This window comes from Papio anubis, chromosome 12 (assembly GCF_008728515.1).
Source record: "Papio anubis isolate 15944 chromosome 12, Panubis1.0, whole genome shotgun sequence".
In the NCBI taxonomy this organism is placed as follows: Eukaryota; Metazoa; Chordata; class Mammalia; order Primates; family Cercopithecidae; genus Papio; species Papio anubis.
In genome coordinates this window covers 14114821-14135022 of record NC_044987.1, presented here as the reverse complement: position 1 = coordinate 14135022, position 20202 = coordinate 14114821, and the positions used below count along the sequence as shown (strand labels likewise).

Sequence of the window (20202 nt, the reverse complement as noted above, 5' to 3'; positions counted from 1 at the left end):
TTTGGTCATGAAATAAAATAAAAGGTGAAGAAAGACTAATGTGCTTTCACTAAAGTCCATGTAATATGGAAGATTTAACAGGTTATCTTACATGTTTAACACTCCATTTTCATTAATATGCTCCATACTCTGTTTTCATTGTAGGAGTTATGGCCTTCTTTCAGGAATAGTTATAGAATGAAACTTCATTTTTTTTCACTTTCAAAATATGATCATTGGTAATTATCTATTGAGTAAGAAGGAAGCAGTCTTTTTATATTGGTTTTAAATGCCACATTGTTATAACAGAAAAAATATGTCTTTTGTTATGATAAGGAAATAAAACTTAGAAAAGGATAGTATTTATGTAAATTTGATATAACATCTTTACTTCACTGATGAGATGAAGCATGATATCAGGTTTATCAGCTTCTAGGCAAAATATGATTTCTAAGAGACAGGACATAAACATTTTTTTGTAACTAGAGGAGTTATTTTGGGGTAGATGGAAAATCAAATTATTATAGTTGGAATTTTGCCAGGGCAGAAGGTTAATTAGTGTTCTTATAGAAATGTTTCTCTACTTTGCATAGTCTTCAAGGCTATGATTTTTTTTCTAATTAGAAAGTGTTTGAGTATGTTTATTTAAAATTTCCTTCATGTATAAAATTCAAATTTATTTAATAACTATTTCGTGAGCACCCATTATATGACAGACACTATACTAAGGGATAGAGATACAAAGATGTAAGTGACTGTACCTGCTTTGTGGTTGCTCACAGTCTAGTACAAAAGAATTGCAATACATTTTGATAAGGGCAATGATAGAGGTATGCACTTATTTACCATTACTCTATATGCACTTAAAAAAACAGCTGTGAAGAAATACTCATATGGCACCAAGAACAATGGGACCGAAGAAGTATTACTAGGACTAAGTCTTTTGTTTTTTTGAAAAACATGTGTTTATTATTACTGTTATTTTTTGTAGAGAAGAGGTCTTGCTCTGTTGCCCAGGCTGTGCTCAAACTCCTGGCCTCAACCAGTCCTCTTGCCTTGGCCTCCTAAAACATTGGAATTACAGGTGTGATCCACTGTGCCTGCCTGTTAGGATTATGTTTGAAGGAAGTTTTAAGTTTCACTGGTTTTACTTTTTGAACACTCTGCCTGTGTCTATGCAAAGTGCTGGCATATAGCACATATCAGAGTAATTAGGTGGCCTTGCAAAACTCATATTCACAGATACATACATTTGTATGGTAGTTATGGTTAATAATCTTTATACCAGACGATAAAGGATTTAGCAACAAAACAAAACCATGGACTATATGAGTTGTAAAAATCGGAAAAAGTAAAAATGATGAAAGCTGGTTTTTGGGATTTTTTAAAATAAAATTTGAAGATTGCTATTTTGGAGTTATGAGTTTACTTTTATCTTTGACTTTCTCTGTAACATACAGGGCCTATTATCTGTACCATTCTTTGATTCTTAAACATTTTCATTTTTTTCTCCATTTGTTTTCAGTATTGTCCTGCCAGGATTTTATGTTCTTTGAGAACAAAGACTCCAAGTAGTTTTGGGTTCTTCACAGCACCTATGGACTGCAGTGTTAAATAACTAGTATGGACAGATGCTCAATGCAAATTTGCTAAAACAAACAAAAGAAGTAGGATTTTTGTGTGTGTATGTCAAAAAGGATATTTCAAAGATATGATAATTTAGCCAGTAGTGATGATTTTAGTTTTACAGAGGGTGGAATTTATCCCTCTGTGGTGGGTTAAAACAGCTTCTGGTCAGAAACAGAATATTTCTCTGAAGAAAAAGGGAAAACATTTCATTTGATTTTGAATGAGAGGGAACATAATAGATTTGAGCGTTTGAAGGACTGGATTTCTGAATTTTGAGTGGTAGGATGGCTTCGTTTTCAGTTAATTGTTACCACAAATCTAAATTTATGCAGATACCACAGATAGACGGGACAGAACAGTATTGTTAATTTGTATTTTATAGATTTTGAATTGACTGTATGTGTAAGGTATGTTTTCTTTTTATATTGGTCTACTGATTTAAAGTACATGTTCAAGTACATCAGTCTCACGTTAGCAGGTAAATATAAAATAGTAAATGTGGCTAATATAGTGGATTTGGGGAGAAGAAAAAATTGAATGGGATGTGTGCATGGTTCTTTTTCCTTTTCCTCTTTATTCTTTGTCCCTCATCTTCTCCTTTAGCTGTAATTAAGAGGGAAGGTTATCAGACTGAGACTGTTATGAATTGGAGAAAACAGGTTTGCTGTATTCTGAAGTAATACTAATAGATTTTCTTGATTCTTATTAATCTGTTAGGACTCTAGGCATATTTATGAAATTGACTGTGCATGGTGCTATTTTTTTCTCTCTGATGACCTCCCTTTCTGAGTTTCCTTTCATCTCTAGACTCGTCTACTTGTCTGAATTTCATTAATTCATAAGCAATTTTTCTAAGTTTCCTTCTGTCCCAGAATATATGCAAGGTTCTGAGATAAGGTTGTGATCAAGATACAGCCCCCACACCTTTGGAGCATAAAATCTAATGAAAGAATAAAAACAAATACAAATCAGTGTGAGTAAGGGTGATACAATAGGAGTATACAGAGGGTGCAGTGGGAGTCTATAAGAGGGACACCTAACTTCAGTCTACATATTTAGGAAAAGCTTGTAAGAAGACTGATTCCTTTCTTAAGGACGTCCGGCTGTCTCTCATCTTCTAAAGCTAACTACAACAAGAAGCTCTGCCCCTTTAAATTTCCCTTCTCCCTTCCTTACCCATCCAAAACTACTTTCCTTGTTTGCTAAAAAACAAAACTTAGACATAAATCATAATTGATCCTCTTTTTTTTTTTTTGAGATGGAGTCTCAAAAAAATTCTCACTGTTGTCAGTGATCTCGGCTCACTGCATCCTCTGCCTCCTGGGTTCAAGCGATTCTTCTGCCTCAGCCTCCTGAGTAGCCTGGAACTACAGGCGCACACCACCACGCACAGCTAGTTTTCGTATTTTTAGTAGAGACAGGGTTTCACCATGTTGGCCATGGTGGTCTCGATCTCTTGACCTTGTGATCCGCCCACCTCAGCCTCCCATACACGCCCAGCCAGAATTGATCCTCTTAAGGATCATTTGCATTAATTGATAGGAGTTTATTAACATAAAAGTACTTATAATTGTACTAGTAGCATGGATAGAGGAGAAAATCCAAGGTCAACCTCCCCCCAATCATAATAAAATAATATTTAACATGTGTGAACCCTTAATATTCGTTAGGCATTAAGCTAACTACTTTATATATTTTTTATTCAAGTGAAAGGTACAGACATAGCAAACTCCTTAACTTCAAATACCCTTTTCCCTCATCTTTTATAGGCGCCCTGTTCTCTGCAGGCACCTGAGAAAAGGTCTATTTAAGAAGCCCAGTTTGCTTAGCACTGCAATCACCCATATTAGAAACTTTTACTTCATTAATTTTCAGCTTTTGTGAGGTGGAGTGGAAGAACAGAGAAGCACAAATATTGTATGAAAAAATGTATTCAGTGTTATAATTGCCTTGATTTTTAAAGTCACAATGTCTAATTTATTTTGAAATTTCAAGTAACTGTAAGGGAGGTTGTGAAATATTTGTTTCCAAAAGTAAGCATGGATTTTAAAAGATTCCTGTAAAATGCTGGTTAGTCTAGTAATTTTTTTTTTTTTTTTTTTTTTTTGAGATGGAGTCTCACTGTGTCGCCCAGGCTAGGCTGGAGTGCAGTGGTGCTATCTCAGCTCACTGCAACCTCCACCTCCTGGATTCAAGCAGTTTTCCTGCCTCAGCCTCTCGAGTAGCTGGGATTACAGGCATGCACCACCACACCATGCTGATTTTGTTTTAGCATGTTGGTCAGGCTGGTCTCACTCCTGACTTCATTCAGGTGATCCACCTGTCTCAGCCTCCCAAAGTGCTGAGATTACAGGCATGAGCCACCGCGCCTGGCCTGAATCTCTAATTCTATTCATTACACACCAGAAATTTATAAAGAATGCGTTTTTTTTTACTTGATTTATGTATTCATATCCTGTTTTATAGTTGTCCTAATTACTTGAAGGAAGTAACACTGAACAGATAAAAAAGGTTGAATTCTGTTATCTTCTGCCCTCATTACAATTTATTGTTTTGTGAGAGTGGTGAATATGTGAATTATTTAGTGTTTAGAAATCTCTAGAATTTAGGGGTAACACATTTTTAAATGTTGAAAATCAACTTTATTGAGGTAAAATTTACGTAAAATAAGATGCACTAATTGTAAGTGTTTGGTTAGAAGATTTTGACAAATGAATATGCATACTCATGTAAACATTATCTTAATTAAGAAACAGAACATGTCCATCACTGCAGAAAGTTCCTTCATTTCTTTTTGCAGTCATTCCCACTCCTCTTCCCTACTTCTCCCCTAGGCTGTTGCTATTCTGCTTTTTGTTGTTTTAGTTTAGTTTTTCCTTTTCTATGTTGGAGTCATGTAGTGTTTACTTTCTTATGTACTGGCTTCTTTTGCTTACCGTGATGTTTTTATGATTCATCTGTGTTTGTTGTATGTATGAGTAGTTCTTTTTTTCCTTCCTAATACATTGTATGGACATATCACAGTTTGTTTATCCATTCATCTGTTGATGGACATTTGAGTTTCTAGTTTTGGGCTCTTATGAATAAAACTGCTGTGAACATTCATGTATGTCTTTCTGTGGACACAAATTGTTTTTTCTCTTGAGAGTAAAATTCATGGATCGTATGTAAATATATGCTTACTTTTATAAGAAATTTCCAAACAGTTTTCCAGAATGTTAGCACATTCCCACCAGCAATGTTATAATGTTGTAAGAGTTGTAGTTGCTCCACCTCTTTGCTGCCACTTCTTTTGATTAGCCAGACTAGTTGGTATATAGTGGTATCTCATTGTGGTTTTAATTTGTATTTTCCTGATGACTGCAGCTGTTAAGCACCTTTACGTGTGCTTATTAGCCATTGGTGTATCTTTGTGATGTGTTTATTTATTTATTATTTATTTTGCCCCCTTTAACATTTGTCTTCCATTATTGGTTGGAGAGTTGCATATAATCTGGATACAAATTCTTTATCAGGTGTCTATATTGTGAATATTTTCTCTGTGGCTTGCCTTTTCATTTTCTTATCAGTGTCTTTAGAATAGCAAATGTTTTAAATTTTGTCCAGTTTCCTAGGTTTTTTTTCTTTTATGGTTTATAAACCCACCCTCAGGTCTTTTTTTAATGTTATAAACTATTTTGTTACATGTATTTTATCTGTTTTCTTTTTCTTTCTTTCTTCCTTTTTTGTTTTTTTAATACCCTAAGGTCTTGACGATTTCCTTCTGTGTTACCTTATGAAAAATTTTAGCTTGTGTTTAGGCCCATGATCTGCTTTAATTTTTGTGTAGAGCATGAGTTCAAGAGTTAAGGTTTATGTTAAGCTACAGTAGGCTCATGTACTCATGATGTGTCATTATCAGCAAGAATTGATATGTATATACACTGTGTGTATGTGTATATATATAATTTGTTATGTGTATATGTTTTCTGTGAGCCATTGTACACACAGTCTATATATATTTTTTATTAACATATCTTTAACGTATTGTTTGGTTGGTAAATCAGACTTATTTAAAAGATTGTAGCTCTTTGTATAAAAATCTTTAGAAAAAGTGTTTATTTTCTAATCATCATTATCTTTGTGTTGCTTTACCTGTTTTATATATTGACTTCGGTGAAATGCTTAGATCCTGCAAAGCTGAAAATATATGTTGTCTCTGGCTAACACAGAGTTCAAGATCTTCAGATCTGGTCTATGATAAAACAGCCCTGGGTACTAATCAGGGTTCTACTCTGGCAGGACATTTCTGTTCCTCTGGCTGGGGCCCTCTTTCTCTCACCTTGTCTCTCAAATGACAGTTTTCATTTGCTGTTTAGAAGAAATACAGATTCTCCTTTAGGAATCAGGTAAGTATATGAAAGAGATGAAGGAACTGGTTGAGCTCATAGATTCTTTATCTTTCCTACTTTTTTCTCCTTTCTGTTTATGTTTTCTATAAGCCAGGGTTTTTCTTCCCCCTGAACTCTTCCTTTCTCTTCCCTTCTTCGGGGAATAGCTTCAGGTACTCTGTAAGTACCTCCTTTCTTTTTACTGTTTTCCTGAGTATATTTTCTTGAGAGTAAGACTGGATTTCTCCAGAATTTGCCTTGAGATGTTCCTAGCCACATGTCCTAAGATAGTTGATTTTTCTTGGGTTAAACACCAATTAGGGTACCAAAAACACAGGGCAGTGGGGGGCGGTGGAGGGGAGAATTTTATACTACGGAGAAATAGCATTGATGTGAATGGGCTTTCCTTCTAGCTGTCTCATGTCTAATACTTAATATTTTGCAGTTTTCCATAGCTGTTTTTAATATTGGAGCAATTCTATTATACTTCGCCAGTGAGAAAACAGTATGTGTGACTCTGTGGTGTTCTTGTGTTTGCTTTGTTGATGGGGGTTAGTGTTCTTATTTTACCTTGTGGATTTACATGTGCTGTTTTGTGTTTCTCCAGATGAAACACAGTTTATTACTAATATATAATTATTGTCTTTTCCTTTCTCTGTTTTCTCTTCCTTCTTTTTTTATGCTGTGGTTCTTGTGCAGGTCTTGTTCAACGTTGCGTAGTCATCCAGAAAGATGACAATGGATTTGGGCTGACGGTCAGTGGAGACAATCCAGTCTTCGTACAGTCTGTCAAAGAAGGCAAGGCATTTCTAAAAACAATTTATCACTCAGTAAACAGAGTAAGAATAGAAAAGCTTAAATAATGGCAATTCCCAAGAATAGAATAATTACATAGATTGCAGGTCATGTGGACTATTGTGCTAGATTCGTCTATATGTCAAATGTATGTCATAGTTATAGGAAGGAATTTACTCTAGTTGATTTTTTTTTTGTACTTGTTAGAAAATCAGTTTTTATATAGTTTTAGAAATCATGTGACTCCTTGGTCGTGATACTTTATTGTCCACACACAAGTTTCTGAAATTTCAGTTTTTCGTGGCACCAGTGGTATTTTGGCAAAGACAGATTAAAGAGATAGCTATGGCCTCAAAAATACCATTTCTTTTCCCAAAACAACAATGACAATATTTTCTACTGCTGTTACCATATATTGAATACTTCCTTTATGTTGGGTGCTATAATTTTGAGGTAGACAATTTTTTTATCCCCATTTTATAGGTGATATTGAAGCTTAGAGTAAAAAAAACATAAAATCAGTCCAAGGTCACACAACTAGTGAGTGGTAGAAGCAGGATTTGAATGTAAAGTCTGACTTTACAGCCCCCGCCTTTTTTTTTTTTTGAGATCAAGTCTCGCTCTGTTGCCAGGCTGGAGTGCAGTGGCACAATCTCGGCTCACTGCAACCTCCGCCTCCCGGGTTCAAGCGATTCTCCTGCCTCAGGCTGCTGAGCAGCTGGGACTACAGGCACGCACCACCACACCCAGCTAATTTTTGTATTTTTAGTAGAAACGGGGTTTTACCACGTTGGCCAGGATGGTCTTGATCTCTTGACCTCGTGATCTGCCCTCCTCAGCTTCCCAAAGGACAGCCCATGTTTTTAACCACTTTGTTTTACTGTTCCTCTGTCAGGAAGATGATCAATAAATGCAAATGAATCACATTTTAAATAAGTAATTTCTCATACAGATGGAGCAGCCATGCGGGCTGGAGTACAGACAGGTGATCGAATCATCAAGGTAAGGAAAAGCCTATTATAGAATTTACGGTAGGATTAAAAAACAACATATATTGGTCATATTCTGCTTTTTTCACTTGGATTTTTATAAAAAGCTTCATATTACCTGTGATAGATCTATTGACTATAAAAACTTATTTCATTTGTTGTAAAATTAATATTATCCTTTACTGAAGGACATAATAAAAGGATTGAAAATAATGGAGGAATATATGTTCTTGAGTAGGAGAGTAATTCAATGTTGGAAAGGTCATTTCTCTCCAGATTAGTCTGTTATTAAGCAATTCTCATCAAAGTAAAGTTGAGCATTTCTAATCTGAAACCTGAAATGCTCCCAACTCTTTAACTTTTTGAGTACCAACATGAAACCATAAGTGGAAAATTTCACACCTGACCTCATGTGATGGGTCACAGTCAAAAGTTGTTTTCACCAGGTACAGTAGCTTGAGCCTGTATTACCAGCTACTCAGGAGGCTGAGGTGGGAGGATCGCTTGAGTGCAGGAGTTGAGACTGCAGTGCACTTTGATCATACCTGAGAATAGCCACAGCACTTCAACCTGGGCAAATAGTGAGACCCTGTCTTTAAAAAACAGTAAATAAAACCAGACCAAAACAAAAAACTTGGTTTCATGCACAGAAGTATTTAAAATGTGTAAAACTACCTTCAGGCTATGTGTATAAGGTATATATGAAACATAAAAGGCTCATATTTAAAGCTGGGTCTCATCCCCAAGATGTATCATTATGTATATACAAATATTCCAAACTTCAAAAAAATCCGAAACACTTCTTCTGGTACCAGGTATTTCAGATAAGCAATACCTGACCTGTATGCAAATAGAATTGTAGTGGTAGATACAATTTGATTATTCTACCAGGTGAACTTTATAAAGATGTAAGAATCACTAAAGAAAAAAATACGTTATATGTATGTGTATGTATGAGAAGAGATGTATATGACTCTAATCTATATATAGACCTACCAGTGGAACACAACAGAGAGACTAGAAATAGATTTTTGAATTCAGATCAGTAGAGAAAGAATGGGTTAGTCAGTAACTATTCTTGAAATAATCGACTAATTTGAGTACTTAAAATCAAATTATTATTACATAAGAAAACATACCTTGAACAATAATTTGGAAGAAATATTTGAAATGTATCAGAGACCAGATATCCTTAATTTTAAAGAACACTTTTAAATTATAAGAAAGGAATAAATATTCTAAAAGAATAATGGGCAAATAATTTTATCAGGCAATTCCCCAAAGTAATTGAAATACATAGCATATTAATGGGGATATGGCCAACCTCACTGATAACAAAGAAGTAGGAATTAAAATGATAGGTGAAAAATACATTTGGCTGTCAGAAAATTTAAAGATTGGTAATACACATTTAGTATAGTTTGGGTATGGTAAAATGACTATTCTCATGAGTTCATTATGAGTATGAATTAGGTAAAACCTGTTTGGATGAAAGTCTGTGAATATGTATCAAAAGCCTTTAAGAAAGTATATAACATGTGACAAGCAGTTTTGCTTTTAGGAACTTATCTGAGGAAATAAGTGTACAAATGTGAAGTCATGTGTACAGAGAAATTTGTATTGGCTTTATTATATAACTGCATAAACTGAGGGACAGAGAAATAAATTATATTTCATTTGCAGCTTTTGAAAAGAGTGGTTTAGGTCAGTGTGTACCTTTATTGAAAGATAGCTGCCGTACAGTGAGAAAAAAGTTTTATGTTTTTTTTCCAGGAAAAAACCAGTTGTAATGTATAACGTTTATGTGTCTGTTTGGTGTATGTATACTAGAAAAGTGTCTCCAAAATTAAATGTCATAGCTAACAGTAACTATCTCATGGGGCAGGTTGAGTATACTTGTACTTCCGTTTTTTACACTAATGTATTTGAATTTTAGATAACTTGGATCAGAGAATTAATCAAAAAATTAATGTTAAATCCACATTTGATAGTTTTGCCTTGATTTGTTTGGTTTAATTCAGAATCGGGATAACTTTTTCTACATTTAGCCGGTCTGAAAATTAATTTTCTTTGTAAAGATTAGGTCATGGTTGAAAAACTAAAAGCAAATTGAATATTGTGGAAATACTTTTAAAAATTATTTTTTATTTATTATTAATTTTGACAAATTGATGACTTAGTAAAGCAAAGAGATCTTTTCTATTTGTATGAGCCCTTTGCTATGAAGGATTTGTAAATCTTTTTCATGTTATGTTTTGTCATTTGTCATGGTGAATAAGTTGTAATGTTTTGTATGTCAAGGCCTTGGTTTATGTTTAAGTTCATTTTGTTGCCGAATATGCCCTGTAGAATCATGGTGTGAAAATGAATATTGAATCAAATACATAAATATTTTAATGTAATGTGATTACTATATTATAATTGGTTATATTATGTATGATAATTCCTGAAGTCCTTTTATCCATTGTCTCAATAGGATGTATATGACATACACTCCTTTCGTTTTCTTACAGGTGAATGGAACTCTGGTGACTCATTCAAATCATCTGGAGGTGGTGAAGCTAATCAGATGTAGGTGAATGTTATTCTTAGTTTTAATTGTTTTCTGAAACCCTTAAAGTAAGGATCAGCAAATTTCCTGTAATAGGCCAAATAGTAAATATTTAGGCTGTGTGGACTGTATAGTCTACTACCGACTCTGTCATTGTATCATGAAAGCAGCCATAGACAATATGTAAATGAATGGTTGTGGCTGTGCTTTAGTAAAACTTTATTTACCGAAAGTCTGTGATCCTGGTTTAGGCCCTTGGCTGGAGTTTGCTGATCCCTGCATTGAAGGAAAATCTGAGGTGAAAACTCTTAACTTACTAATAACTATCTTTTGTCAACTCCATTTATATGGTTGATTATAATATTCCTGTCATTCTTGGTAAAATTGAATACATATATTCGAAAGAAATGCGTGAGTCACCTGAGAGGAAGGAGGTTGAGAAATCAGACATATGGCCTGATGAACTGAAATGAAACTTTAAAAATCATCTAGCACAATCACTTTCCCTCAGATAAGTAAATGATTATATAATCCAGAGTAGCGATCTTCTCTTGGAAATCTTCAAGGTTAAGAATTTGTGATCTTCAGGTTTAGGGATGAGTAGCCCACTTGGACTTAGTTCTCTGTGGACTTAGTTCTCCGTGGAGAACCAGGCTTGAAGCAGTGGGAGTCTGCAGCTAACCTCCCGTCACTTGCAGGGTCAAAGGTAAATTCACGTACCTTCAGCTGGCAGTGAGGTATGGTCAAGCCAGGCTTCAGCCACTCACAGGGCCTCAGTTTTCCCATCTGCACAGGGAGAAGGGAAGGTTCAGTGGCCCTGTGAGCTTTGCTGGCAGGTGGTGATGGGGTGGGTCATCTGAATCTGAGTCAGGTGAAGTCTAGGTGCTACACCTTCCCCAACCTGGGCTTTGGTTTCATTTTGTTGTTACCCTTTAACCTTACCTGCTTTCCAAGAGAGATTTTATATTTTCTTTTCTTTTTTGGGGGGGGGGGGGATCAGGGTCTTGTAGAATGCAGTGGTGCAATTATAGCTCACTACAGCCTCCAACTTCTGGGTTTAAGTGATCCTCCCACCTTGTTTTTTGTTTTGTCTTGTTTTGTTTTGTTTTGTTTTTGTAGACACTGGTTTTTGATATGTTCCCCAGGCTGCTGTCAAACTCCTGGGCTCACCTGCCTCAGCCTCCCAAAGTGCCGGGATTACAGGCATGCGCCACTACGCCTGGCCAAGATTTTGTATTTTCTAAGTGCTTCACATATTGAATGGAAAATAGCATGACAGTTATAACAGTAGTAAAGAACGTCACATGGGAGTCCACCACCTAAAATGTAACTTCCTTTTTCTTTGTTCTGGCCTGGTTTGGGCCTTATGTATTTGTTACTGTATCTCTTAAAAAGAGAGCAAGAGACTGCTTAAACTGAATGAAAATTTTTAAAAAAGGAATAAAAAAAAGAATTTATGATCTTCTACATCAGATTATTCCACAGTAAAGTAGACTAGAAATAAGAGACAATTGTTTGTGATCAAGCAGAATCACTACTGTTTTATTTAATTCTATTTCTCTGTATTGGGTGGATGGACATCTTCAGGAGAAATTTAATAAACTAACTTTTTTCTTGGCCTTTGTACTGCTATGTTAAGCAACTATGAAAATTTTTAAACTTTTTCATCAGAGTACCAGTGCTCCAAATGGTCACTTTGATCAGTGTTCTTAACTTTATTTTAAAAGAGTGCAGGGATCAAAATTAGATCCCCATACTTGAATAAATTTGACCACTTATTTAATGAGAATGTGATTTATAAATTGTTATGTGCTACATAAATATGGTTTATGTTAATAAGTTTATGCCTGATGTCCATTGAGATGTATAAAAACATTTCTTTAGCTTTCTAGGTTGTATTTTTTGCTCATTCCAGTATAAATTTTACTTAAAAAATTAAATCCTGGGATTCTAGCAATAAATTACTTATCCAATAGTAAGAGCATAGCTAAAAACTTAAAGTTCATCCTAAAAACCTTTGCATATCCAAAACATATATAAATTTGACATCCCTAAAGCCTGGGTGTATGTAACAGAGTTCCTGCATGTCCTACTTTTTAATGCGTATTCTGGATATAATAAAAGTGATATCAAATCAGAGCAGTTTAGAAACAGCTAAAGAAAGGAAGGGAAAAGCTAGGAAGCTATTATAAGCAAGTACATAGGCAAGTGAGATATAATAGATGACTTTCTGATAGACAGCAATAAGATTGAAGAGCCTTAGAAAGTGTTTCTATGTAAAATTCCTCCAAATCATAACACTTGTGACTATTATACATAGCAAAAATAGTTTTTAGAATGCCAAAACACTGTGAAATAATTGATAGTGATTTCCATGGGAGGGTTAAATTGGGAGACAAGTGTAAAATACATTTGAAAGTCCTATTGAAATGTCTAAGAAGAAAGTTTTGCTATGTCTATTACTGTGACTCTGATTATGGTGATTTTTTTTTTTTTTTGAGACAGAGTCTTGTTCTGTCACCCAGGCTGGAGTGCAGTGGCACGATCTCGGCTCACTGCAACTTCCGCCTCCCAGATTCAAGTGATTCTCCTGCCTCAGCCTCCCTAGTAGCTGAGACAACAGGCATGTGCTACCACGCCTGGCTAATTTTTTGTATTTTTAGTAGAGACGGGGTTTCACCATGTTAGCCAGGCTACTCTTGATCTCCAGACCTCGTGATCCGCCCGCCTCAGCCTCCCAAAGTGCTGGGATTACAGGCATGAGCCACCATGCTCGGCCTGATTATGGTGATTTTTGCTGTCTAGATATTTCACTCCCATAATAGGTCTAATGAATTCCTGTCCATTCCTCCAAATGTTTTCCACTAAAATTTACTACTTATCATTGATTGTGTTTTTCCCTGTTATTGTAGAATATTTTTTGGTCATACTCATTTTGTAAAGTTAATTTAAAACTACATTTTATATTCTAGCATATTCACTAAACCATGCCTAGTTAGTATCATCTTAAAATACGAAGATCTAGGCTGGGTGCCGTGTCTCACATCTGTAATCCTAGCAACTTGGGAGGCTGAGGTGGGTGGATCACCTGAGCTCAGGAGTTCAAGACCAGCCTGGGCAGCATGGCGAAACCCCGTCTTTAAAAACAAAAAGAAAAAAAATCCCAGGTGCTTGTGAGGGCTGAGGGAGGAGGATCGCTTGAACCCAGGAAGTCGAGGCTGCAGTGAGCTGAGATCGTGCCACTGCATTCCAGCCTGGGTGACAAAGTGAGACCCTGATTAAAAAAAAAGAAGATGATTTTTTTTTAAATTACATTTAAGAAATTAATTAAACATAGCCACTAATAGATGGTTGATTTTAACTCTCCTCTAAATTAAGAAAATATATTCTTGGAGTTATAACTTTTATTTGCTTTTAAGTAATATCTGATCTTACAAATAGTAACTTGCCACTGAAAACGGCATCATTCTTTTGGATTTTTAGGGCAATCATAAAAGAAATGACAAATTAATTTTTTTTCTGTAGAGAAATGATTAGCAGATGATGGGACAGTCTTATATAACTGGATCTTTTAGAACTATCAAAGATTAAGTAGTAAAATGGTATGAAAAGTTTCTTGACAATGTTACTTTCCCTTCCCTTCCCTTTTTCCATCTCCCCACCCCAAGCTGGTTCCTATGTAGCTCTCACTGTTCAGGGACGCCCACCTGGGTCGCCCCAGATTCCACTTGCCGACTCTGAAGTAGAGCCATCAGTCATTGGACATATGTCTCCCATCATGACATCTCCTCATTCACCTGGAGCATCTGGGAATATGGAGAGAATCACTAGTCCTGTGCTCATGGGGGTAAGAATGGGGAAATTTCTTAGTTAAATACTCAGTCCTATAAGGATGTGTTTACTTTATATTAAGAGTGTTCAAGTATTAGGCTGATGAACTAATTAAATTTAAGGTTCTAGAAAATGATTTACTAATATAAAAATTACATAATAGGAATGATTAGAATATTGTCATAGCAGATTTAATTTAACAAGTATTAAACACCTGTCATATATAAAACAATGTACCACCCACAAAAATATAGTTAAGGTACTCTTCTGTCCAAGGTTATAGTCATCTTAGAATGTGTAATTTTAGGAGGGCGGGGATTTTTGTTTATTTAGTTTACTGTTATGTTTCCAGCATCTGAAGTATTGCTTAGCATGTAGAAGGTGCTTAACAAAGCTTTGTTGATTGAGATTAAATCAAGAGTATACAAGTAACTATAATACAAGGCAGAATGTAGACATTATGAGGGCAAAAAAATACTAAGTTCTATGAGGATTCAAAGGAGAGAGAAAGCACATAGAAGAAGAACAATAAATAGAAGGAGCCAAGAAAGCATCAAATATTGTGGAGAAGTAGCTAGGATTTTTGTTTGGTTGGTGCCTGTTAAGGATGTACATAGTGGGAGATGAACTTGAAAACAGTAGGTTGACTATTTTGAAAAGTCACATCTCCCAAGCTAATTTACATGTAACTAGATAAGCAGTAAGAATCCATTCAACTTTGTTTCTTTTTAAGCAAAAGAGTACATGATTATCCTAGGATTATAGGAAGGCTAATTTGGTAAAATATTATAGGGTTGTGAAACAAGGAGGGATGATGGGTGATGAATTAGGGAGCTGTCTTCATATTTCAGGTAAGAGGTACTGGGAGTTTGAGCTATGCATGGGGATCGATAGTAAAGATCCGAATGAGGGAAAGTAAAAGATACTATTCTTATATTAAGACAACTTAATTTCTCCAATATCAATATTTAATGTTCTCTTGAATCTAGTTTAGTAAAGATGAAATAGAAGGGCAGACATTTCTTTGTAGTTTCTTGTCTTTTAAGTGTCATGTCTAAAAGTTTGTCCTCATAACCCAGAAATAAAAACCTAATAGGTATTGATAATTGGAGCCAAGGCAGAACTTTGTATGTCACATTTTCTCTATTTATTTTAGCTTCATTTTCTCTATACTGGTTGTTGTTTGTTTTTTATCTTTTTCTTTTCTAGGAGGAAAACAATGTGGTTCATAACCAGAAAGTAGAAATTCTGAGAAAAATGTTACAGAAAGAACAGGAACGGCTACAGGTATTAAATGAGAAGTAGGGCTGTATATAGGCCAGTAAAAATGTGAGTGGGCATGGTTGAGTTGCTGTTTATCATAGTCACAATCAAGCAGTATTGTAACCAATGCCATTAGTTATATTATTGATTAAGAATGGACTATTTCTGTATCTTTTTTACATAAGTAATTAATTCTGAAAATATTTTTATAACTTTTCAGTTATTGCAGGAAGATTACAACCGAACACCTGCCCAAAGATTGCTAAAAGAGATCCAAGAGGCCAAGAAACACATTCCTCAGCTGCAAGAGCAGTTATCCAAAGCCACAGGCTCTGCTCAGGTAGCATTACTGTTACAAGTGCTACCCAACTTTTTGCAGGAGAATTTTCTTCTGGGAATGTGTCAGAGAATGTTGCAGTTGACTTTTTTAAAGTTATTTTTCTAGCGTAGGACAACAGGATGTCCTGTTAAGGATGTTACAGAAGTAATGATTAACAAAAATAAATGTGGGCGTCTGATTGTTTGCTTGCTCATGATATCACATTTCTTTGTTCCATAATAATGTAAAAAAGAATTGAGTGCTTCTGCTTTGATGTGACCAACTACTAAAATGTATTTATATATATATATATATTTTTTTTTTTTTGTGGTTCATTCTGCCATCGTAAAACAGAATGACAGTTGATATGTTTTTAAGTAGGAATTTAAGATTTTAAAATGACAGGCATTGAGCTAAATATATGGACAAGCATTTTCTTATTTAATCTGCATAACATCTCTGAGGTGACTTATGGTTGTTTTCCTCCAGTTTACATATATACTTAGAGAGAGTTAGAGAGATCACATTACTTGTCTGAGGTCATATAGCTGAAAAGCTAGCCTAATCTGCTTACTTTTTGATTTAAAAATACATAGTTGAGAAACCTAGGGTCTAAACTGCTTAAATCATCTATACAAGACCATACAGTATATAAGCTCCCCTGACATCCTAGTTTAGTATACTTTTCATTCCATTTTTTTTCATTACTTTCAGTCCCACTAGCTATGTCACATTTTGCGTGTTACACCTCAGTAATGTTGACAGTTTTATGTTATTACTAGACAAATACAATATTCCTACCCTGTTTGGGCAGCTATCTAAATCTTTATAACCTGGCCAGGCATGCGTGGCTCACACCTGTAATCGCAGCACTTTGGGAGGCCAAGACGGGCAGATCATCTGAAGTCAGGAGTTTGAGACCATCCTGGCCAACATAGTGAAACTCCGACTCTACTAAAAATAAAAAAATTAGCCAAGTTTGGTGGTGCGTGCCTGTAATCCCAGCTACTCGGGAGGCTGAGGGAGGAGAATGGCTTGAACCATGGAGGCGGAGGTTGCAGTGAGCCAAGATCCTGCCACTGCGCTCCAGGCTGGGTGACAGAACAAGACTCCGTCTCAAATTATATAAATAAATAAATGCTTATAACCTGATCTAAATGCTTGTAATAATTTATGTTATAGCATTATGTCCCAGAATTGACCATTGATTGACACTCTGAAGCGTTGGAAGGTAGTTAACAAGAAACTGTAGGGTAATAACCTTAATTAATGGGCAGACAATATCAATTAACAAAACATTTTACCTTTTTGCTATATTTGTAAGTTTGAACTTATATTCTTTTTACCAAAATATCACTTGCCCTGTCTTTAAGGTCATGCCATTTTAGAATCCCAGAATTAGTAGTTATTTATGGATTTTACTTGTAGAATTTTAACCATACTTGAGCACATCAGAATGTCCAACTTTTAGCAGTCTCCATGTAGATTGTAGTACCACTCTATTTCTTTATGCAGCAAGTAATGAAAGTTTTCTTTTATGTGTTTGTGTGGGTGTGTTTTTCTTTAATCTGTTTTAGGATGGAGCTGTAGTTACACCCTCCAGACCTTTAGGTGACGCCCTAACAGTCAGTGAGGCAGAAACAGATCCTGGAGATGGCCTGGGCAGGACTGACTGTAGCAGTGGAGATGCTTCTCGGCCCAGTAGTGACAATGCAGATGTAAGTATTCAGTGTTCTAAATCTTTTTTCTTCTGTATTCTTCTTTACAGACCCTTTCTAGATTTGATTTTAAGTGACGTGAGTTAGAGGTGTCTTAGCACTTTTTACCATCCACATTTTTAATATACCAATTTGATAAACAGAAATCTGGATACTGTTGTATATAAGCTTTTAATTCCAGAGTTCACTTTTTCCCTTGAACACCCATTGCCAACTGTTTCTTTTACAGGGATGGAATTTCCCAGCAGGCATCTTGTTCGTGGGTAGAGAAGTTACTAATGCCAGTGCATTCTTACTGAACCGAGAGACCAACTGTTGATATCTTTAAGAGCATGTTAATATTCCATTTGTGGTCAGAGTGACTCAGTCTTGAATCATGGGGCACTTTGCCATTACCAAGAGGAAAAACCTTAGTCCTGTTAGATAGGCTTCAGTTAATAGCCCAGGTTTAGTAACAGCACTTTCTTGATTAACCCAGAAACTGCCAGATGAACATGAGTATCTGTTAAGACGATAATAAAACATTTCAAGCTGAATATTATGTAGCACCATAGACATATGAATACTTAAAAGCTAAGTTCAGTATTATTTACTCAACAATACTTTGTAAATTGTATGCAGTGATAGGAATAATGACTTAAATGTAGATCACCCTCTTTAAAAGTGATGAGGGAAGTTGTCTGAACGAATGTTTTGTAATTGTGGGTCATGAAATCAATTTTGTGGGTTATATTTCTTTAAAAAAAAAAGAATAGGAAATACAGTGCTTTGCATATAGAAGAGATGTCACTTCTTGGGACTTCTGTTACATATACACACATCTACTATTTAACAATGTGAAGTTTCTCTCTTACTGAAGGTTGTTGGGATGGGGGTTGTTTTGTTTTGTTGTTTTTTAAAAAGGAATCCATGGTCTAAGCCATAAGTCAGGCTGTCTCTTGAGGCTTACGCCCAATGACCCAGTTCCTCATCCAAAAAACAAACTGAGGATTTGTGGGTTTTTATTTACTTATTTATTTATTTTTGAAAGATGGTGATAGGAGTCTCGTGATTGGGTTAGCTAAAGGTTTTAATGGAAAATTTCAGTTTGGGCTCAAGGAAAAAATGGTAATAGCTAATATTTGTTGGGTATATATCGCATACACAGTGATGTGTTTTATGTTCCTTAGTTAATTCTCAGAACAGCCTTATGAAATAGTACCGTTGTTACTGTAACTTTACAAAAGAAAAAATTGAGTTAATTAACTTTAACAAAGGGAGTTAACTTTCCACACTTATTCAGGCAATAGGTAATCTACTTCTGCCTAGCTCCAAAATACCAGTAATCTAAATATAAACAAGAGCACTGAGGTATGAAAATGCAAAACATTTTGAGAGAGCAGTGAAAATTTTAGGGCAACCTGGTGTATTAGGGTTATAGATGAAATGGCTAGAGATTATCTTAGAAGCCAAATCATGAGTCCAGGTTATAAAGGGCTTCAGCTTGTTCTAGCAGTACATACTGCTTTTGGGAATGCTTCTCGTACTCTTCTTTTTGTTTTACTGCCGCGTCTCCTCTCTGTTTTCATGGCTTGTCCCTACCATGAGATGGGAAGTTCCTTGAGAGCAGAGGGACTGTCTTGTCTGACTTTATGTTTCCAAAGTGTAGCAAATTGTAGGCATTCAGAGCAAATGATACGAATGAGAAATTTGAATTTTATCTTGTATTTAGAGGAATGTTGCAATAAAACATGTGACTTAGAAATATAATCTTATAAAAGAGCGAGTTGTCGGCTGGGCGCAGTGGATCACGCCTGTAATCCCAGCACTTTGGGAGGCCGAGGCAGGCCAGTCACAAGGTCAGGAGTTCAAAACCAGCCTGGCCAACATAGTGAAACCCTGTCTCTACTAAAAATACAAAAAAAATTAGCTGGGTGTGATGGCACATGCCTGTAATCTCAGCTGTTCTGGAGTCTGAGGCAGGAGAATTGCTTGAACCAGGTAGGCGGAGGTTGCAGTGAGCCAAGATCGCGCCATTGCACTCCAGCCTGGTTGACAGAGCAAGACTCCGTCTCAGGGGTGGGTAAAAAAAATAGTGAATTGTTGAGTATAGAAATAGGCATTCCGGTCAATTAAGACTGTTTGACATGTAATTGATGCTTAGTATTTGAATAAACGAAATCAATTAATAAAGTGGACTTTATTTTGCATGCAGAAGACAGGCACCATCAGAAACGTATCTGGGGAAAATAATTTGGAGTAAAGAGGGAGATCTGTAGGAAAAGAAGACTGCTTGGCTTAATAGGAACTTTAATAAATGTGTGCTGAATGGATAATAGTTAGCATTTATTCAATAACTACTTTGTGCCAGAGGTTGTATCCAATGCTTTACAGATACTCTTTTTTAACACTCATAATAATCTTAAAAAAACAGTATCACCATTTCATTGATGAGGAAACTGAGGCCAAATAAATAACTGAATATCATGGAAATCCAAGTGAGAAATGATAAAGTCCAAGCTAGGCTGTCTTCTGAACACATAACACACAGGTTTAATTTCTACAAGTGTCCATTTGAGACTAAAGATGTGTTGCTTTTAGCTTATGGATTTCCATGTTTGTTTCAATTGTGTTGTAAGTATGGAGGAATCAGTCTGCTTTTGTTGTTGTTGTTGTTGTTGTTGTTTTAACAGTACTTTGAATTACTGTTTTACATTTTATCTTTTGAATCAGTTCTTTTAACTTTTTCATTGTCTCCTCATTTTTATAAAATAATTTC

General features: G+C 35.6%; 1 protein-coding gene across 6 annotated transcripts in view; it reads left to right on the top strand.

Moving 5' to 3' along the window:
* ARHGEF12 (Rho guanine nucleotide exchange factor 12) overlaps positions 1-20202 on the top strand; it is a 147566-nt gene that overhangs the window by 76714 nt on the left and 50650 nt on the right. For 5 of the 6 annotated variants that reach the window (XM_031652869.1, XM_031652868.1, XM_031652873.1 and 2 more), the window contains 7 exons: positions 6678-6776; positions 7726-7775; positions 10276-10333; positions 13982-14160; positions 15354-15431; positions 15628-15747; positions 17304-17444. In XM_031652869.1, coding sequence (XP_031508729.1) covers positions 6678-6776; positions 7726-7775; positions 10276-10333; positions 13982-14160; positions 15354-15431; positions 15628-15747; positions 17304-17444 — 725 coding nt within the window. The remainder of the gene's footprint in view (positions 1-6677; positions 6777-7725; positions 7776-10275; positions 10334-13981; positions 14161-15353; positions 15432-15627; positions 15748-17303; positions 17445-20202) is intronic. The other variant, XM_031652870.1, reaches the window with a different exon arrangement.